General features: G+C 40.2%; 1 protein-coding gene across 2 annotated transcripts in view; it reads left to right on the plus strand.

The window, feature by feature from the left end:
* Positions 1-4,589, plus strand: part of LOC109295918 (uncharacterized protein C3orf20-like) — a 70,506-nt gene extending 65,917 nt beyond the window's left edge. For both annotated transcript variants that reach the window (XM_019515061.1, XM_019515062.1), the window contains 2 exons: positions 1,932-2,033; positions 4,199-4,589. In XM_019515061.1, the coding sequence (XP_019370606.1) occupies positions 1,932-2,033; positions 4,199-4,238 (142 nt within the window). In that variant the 3' untranslated portion in view covers positions 4,239-4,589. The remainder of the gene's footprint in view (positions 1-1,931; positions 2,034-4,198) is intronic.
* Positions 4,590-5,743: the final 1,154 nt, after the last annotated feature.

Consider the following 5,743-nt stretch of genomic DNA (forward strand, 5'->3'; position numbering starts at 1 on the left):
GGTGCACTGCCTGTGCATGCGCTGCTTGGGAGGGGGTTCTGTGGGTTTTTTTGACCCCTGGATATCCAGGGGTCAAAAAAACCTGTAGGAAAAAAAAATTGGAGCAGCACATGCACAGGCAGCATGCACTGCTGAAAAGCAAAGCCAAGCTGCCCAGAGCTGACCTGTGGCTGCCAGTTTGGAGTGAGAGGCCATACAGAAGAAATGGAGTCATGAATGGGGTCATGATGAGGAAAAGTTTGGGAAGCACTGGCATAGGGCTCTGGTTCTCATTTCCCATGCTGGAGGTCCAATGATATGTTTACATACACCTGCCAGAATCCTAGGCAGCAAGAGAGAGAGACCTGGACACATAGCTGGGCATCACACCTATAACAGAACCATGGGAGAATAGCAATCAGGACTGGGGCATAGGTATTTAAATGCTGTTTAGGAAAAAGAATAGCCTTGCTAGATCTTGAGGACTGGACTAATAAAAGCAAGATGATTTTCAATAGTACATATTCAAGGTTGTATGCATATGGATTAACAACAAAAAGTTCTGCTATAAACTGGTAGCTCATCAGTTGAAAATACTGAGGAGGAGAAGACAGACCTGGCTATACTGACCAAACAATGACTAGGAACAACCAATATGATGAGTCATGGAAAAGGCAATTCTAGGGTGTATAACAGGAAAGTAAGTATTAATGCTACTCTTAAAAGCACATTCTGGTCACCCATATTCAAAGAAGAAGTAATTCAAATTGAAACTGGTGCAGAGAACGCCTACTGAGGATGACCTGGTGAAGAGAGAGCCAATCTTATGAGAACACACTAAAAAAACTCAACTTGTTTAGCTTAGCAACACAAAGACTGAAAGGAACTATGATTGCTCTCTATTAGTACACCTGGCAGGTAATATTAAGAAGGGGAAAAAAGACAACTTAAGCTACATAGATAGCAACAGAACAATAGAACAAATGAGCATGAACAAGCCATAAATAAATATAAATAAATGTATACTGGAAATCATTAGAAGGTTTCTCACCATCAGACCAGTGAGGTTTTGGAAAAGCCTTTTTGTGGAAGTAGCAGAGACTAAAACTTTGATGGTTTCAAGGTGAAGCTTCATCAGTTTATATGAAGTAAGTGTTTGTCTTCAGTAGCTGAGAAGTAGACTCAGTGACCCAGTTGATCCATTCTAGTTGTATGTTGCTGTAAAGAGGACTTCATTCATTTAAAAGATGCATGCGCATTGAATCTACATACTTTATTTAGAACTGAAGTATACTGTTCTGTGGAAATCAGCTGTAAATATGCAAATTTTATCATTAAATAAATTGAAGAAAGTGTTATATGAAACAGCATAAAACTTGACAGCTATGAGCTAGCTTCAATAGCATTAACTCCAGTTTTGGATGAGACCACAGGGCCATCCATGGCTAAGTACTCATCCTAGGGCTCAAATAAAATGTGCAGTGACACCTAGAAATCTATCTGTTACTTTAGAAACACACATTAGACAATAGAAACAGCCCTGACAACAATTCATCCTACATTATAGGTGAAGACTTAAGAGTGCTTTTAGGCAGTGAGTCTCTCTGGGTTTTTTGGTTTTTTTGTTTTTTTTAAGAATGAGCTTGTTCTTAACAAGAAAGAGTGCAGGAAATGGTTGGTAATTTTCCATTAGAACATTTTCCAACCTAATGTAGTTTTCAGTCCTTTTGCATGCAGTTGAGATTAGGGACCCATGTTTAAATCCCAGGATCTGCAGGAAACGGGTGCCAAGCAACATGCTTATTTTGAGACCTTCACCCCCAAATTGCTTAGACTATACAGTGTTTTCTGAAACGTCAAAATTACTTGTAAAAGCCAATATATACTTAAGAAGTGCTATAACGTTATTTTGACTACAATAGTTTCATTATAGTCACTGTCTTACATTTCAGCTCCCTACAGGATAGCTTGCAAAATCACCCCCATCATACTAAATCACACCAACTGGGAAATTCAAAACACATTTCTGAACTCCTCCATTTGGACACAAACAGGTATGGAAAACAAGTTACATAAACATTTAAAATGGTACTGCAGTATGTTTTAAAGTCTGAAAGCCTTGGTTGCATTTTTTCTAGGTTTATTTTGATTCTTTTCCATAAATATTTAACTGGATCTTAAGACATCTATAAATAAGCACAGCACAGTGACTAGGAGGCTTTTATTTAATCCTTCTAGTAACATAAAGTTTAGCTTTCCTGGAGCATATGTAATTCTTGTAAAATTTGTCAGGGGGGCAAAACAGGAAAGAGAAAGAATACAGGTTTGGGCTGAATTATAGGGCTGTGCGAAGCTTTGGCCTCTGATTCGATTCAGTGGAGATTCAGCCCGATTCAATGGCCAAATCTCCTAATCAAACCAGGAGACCCTTTAATTTCTCTGAAACTAATTGGAACCCTCCGAATCAATTTGGAGAGATTTAGGAAGATTCAACAATTCGGCTATAGACACAGCTTTGAATGTTTTTTCTACATACCTTGAAGTACCAGGCGGTTTGTGAATGCTGCGATGCTAGGGGAGATGGAGCATCCCACAGGAGCATAGGGGCTCCCCAGCATGCTCAGAAGCAAACCTGGAAGTGGACCAGAAGCAATTCTGGTCTGCTCATGGGTCCACTGGGTTGTGTGCTGGGGGGCCCACCTGCACCTCAACCCCCGGCTCAGCAACTGGTGCGTCCTGGGTCTAGGGAAACACCTGGTGTCCCCCCGTGGCTGATCACCAAGTTGGGGAATGTGGGGGGTGGGGGGCCACATGCTTGGCAGCAGACCCAGAAGTGGACTGAAAGTACTTCCAGTCCACTTCCGGGTTCACTGTTGAGCACATGGGGGGGCCGTGCTCCTGTGGGGCCCCCATCCCCCCCAGCATTGCAGCATTCACAAGCCGCACTGGTACCTCGAGGTATGTAGAAAAAACATTTAAAGCTGTAGCTATAGCTGAATCGCTGGATCTTTGAATCAACATCAAATCTTCAGGTTCAGATTTGGCCGAATCGAATCGGGGACAGTGATCTGAATCAACGAATTGAATCGCTGTCCCCAATTCGGGCTGAATCTGAATTGAATACAGCCCATTTTGCACACCCCTACTGACTTAGTAAAGTGTATTATTGTTTGAGTCAATGAATGTCAGGTGCTGAGCAAACATAAAATAACAGCATGGTGCTTGCTCCAAAGGGCTTACACTCTGAATACATGAATGAATTAAACAAGAATATGAACTAAGGTGGACTTAAGCAGCCAGTGTTTCTTTTAGAAACTAAACATAAAAACCTTTCAAGCCATGTAATTCTTCATACCTTTCAGTAATGGCTTATCTCTGCATCCTTCATGAGGTCCTTGCAAAAGGAATTCCTTCCCTAACCTGGTCTGACATCCACACTCTCTACTCCTCCAATTTTTTCCTTAAAGTTTCTTCAATTTCAGTCCTTTCTTCCTCTCAACAACAAAGCAATAAAGGAGAGGAGAAGAACAAAAATAATTAAAGGAATTAAAAGACCATCACCATCTCCCACCATCACCACAACCGTTCACATGGTTTAAGTCCTATTCCCTGCCCTAGTTACATACTTTACATGTGTTTCACTGTTGCACCTTGGGGCCCTAATCAGGGCCCTCCATTTTGCTCGATCTGGTGCCTACCTATAAAAAATTAGTCTTTATTCCAAAGTGTTTAAAGTCTTTTATAACTATTAAGGGGGAAATAAATGAGGCTGGGGGAGGGAAGACGCAATGAAACTGGAATTAACTACATGTGGTATGATAAACAGCAGTCTGAAGGTATTAGCCACCTAGACACCGCTGATCACACTGTCTGTCTGGGCAGTAAGCTTCTTTAGGAAAAGGACCTTGCATTCTCATGTTTGTACAGTAACTGGCACATTTTAAGCCTTGTATACTTGTAAGAAACGTGGAATATATAACAATTTTTAGACTAAAAAGTCATCCAGTGTTTTTTCCACAGAGATTTTTTCTTTGAATTTGAAATATTTCTTAAAAAACTAATAAGGCTAACTGTCAAGCTCTGCATAGATAATTAAAACTCATACAGTTACAACCTCTTCAAAATATTAAAGGAAAGAGAAAATATTCTCATGCTAAAATGGTTGTTTTTATGGGCACTTCCTCTCTGTTCTTGTCTGACATTCTGTCTATTTTTGTAGGGGTGAAAGTATTCACAATTTGGTCCCATTCAACGTTTGAAGAATCCACTTGCTCTGGAACAGAGAAGAAATCCCTCCTTCCTCGTGTACTAGAGATTTCTCTCCGAGACTCGCATCAATTTCAAACAGATAGGGAGTGCAACACTGGCTCACAGGATACTCTTATTGTAAGGTCAAGTTTTACTATGACAAACTTTCCTGTAACTTGAAGCAGCCAGGATGAAGGGCAAGAGAGAACACATGAGAAATCAGCCACTTTTGTTCAGACTGTATGTGTCATACTGATTCATTGCACTTATTCAAATCAAAGTGGATGTTTGGATATTTAAACTGAAAGCACAATCCTAAAAACAAAGAGAAAATTAAAAATTGTGAATGAGGATGAAGCATATCATCATGCATTTTTTTTAAATGAGTAGCTCAGGGCTTGCTTTGATCTTTGATACCCATGTGTTTGTTACTACTTAAGTTACATACTCAACTTGTGTATAGTAACTGATCATGCAAAATATGTTGCATCAAGGGTTAGAGCTGAGATCTTCAACATTCAGCTGTTATTTAAATAAATGTGGTTTGGCATGTTTGGTATAGATTACACCAGGTGGCAACTGTTGGAAGATTAATCAAAGTTTTAATAATTTCTTGTTTGCGTAGCAAAGAAAAACATTTAGCAAGGAAATTCTGCTCAATATTTTTCCCCACCAAACAAAATATTTTAGTCTATCATTTTAGCAGCTGGCCATAAAGAACGTGAATAGGTTCTAGTCCTAATTGAAGTAAATAAAAAGTGTAATAGTTCAGCATTATGGGAAGAAATTATTCTGTTGAATTTGAATCGGGTAAAGCCTCCTCTGGAGTACTGTGTCTGGTTTTTAGCTGCAAACTTCAGGAAAGATGTAGGCAAATTGGAAAGAGTCCTGAGAAGAGCCATAGTAAGGTTTAAGGAGACAACATAGGAGGAAAAGTTGGCACACAAGTTGTTTCTTTAGTTTCAAAAAGAAAACACCCGAGAGGGCTATAACAATAGTCTTCAATATATGATCAATTGTCCTCTAGGTGCAATGAGGAGGGTAGGATAACCTCACTGTATAGAAAATTCTGATTAGATGTAAAGAAAACTTTTTAACTACAAGGCTAGTTTAAAAGGTTACCGAAGTTTAAATAACAACTGTCAGAATGGTTTAAATAGACTTGATGGGGCAAGAGGATGAAATAGATGACTTCTGAACTTTCCAGGCCTACATTTCTCCAGTGCTGGCGATTTAGTATAGGGGTTGGCAACCTATATTCCACGGGCTGGATCTGGCCTGCAAAGAGATTTTTAGCCACCCTGGCAAGCAGTGGTGCAACGAGGGGGGCTGAAAGGGGCAACCACCCTAGGTGCCAACCTGTGGGGGAGGTAAACCAAAGAAAGTGGCTGCTGCTGGCAGCTGCATGTTCACATTGACATTTGTGACTGAACCAAAAGTTGCCCCTTCTGCTTTGTCCCAAGTGCCCTGTACTGCATTCCCACACTGCTGCTGACAAGCTTGCCAAAAAGTGGTA

Source organism: Gavialis gangeticus, unplaced genomic scaffold (genome assembly GCF_001723915.1).
Source record: "Gavialis gangeticus isolate Ggan-Ray unplaced genomic scaffold, GavGan_comp1, whole genome shotgun sequence".
NCBI lineage: Eukaryota > Metazoa > Chordata > Crocodylia > Gavialidae > Gavialis > Gavialis gangeticus.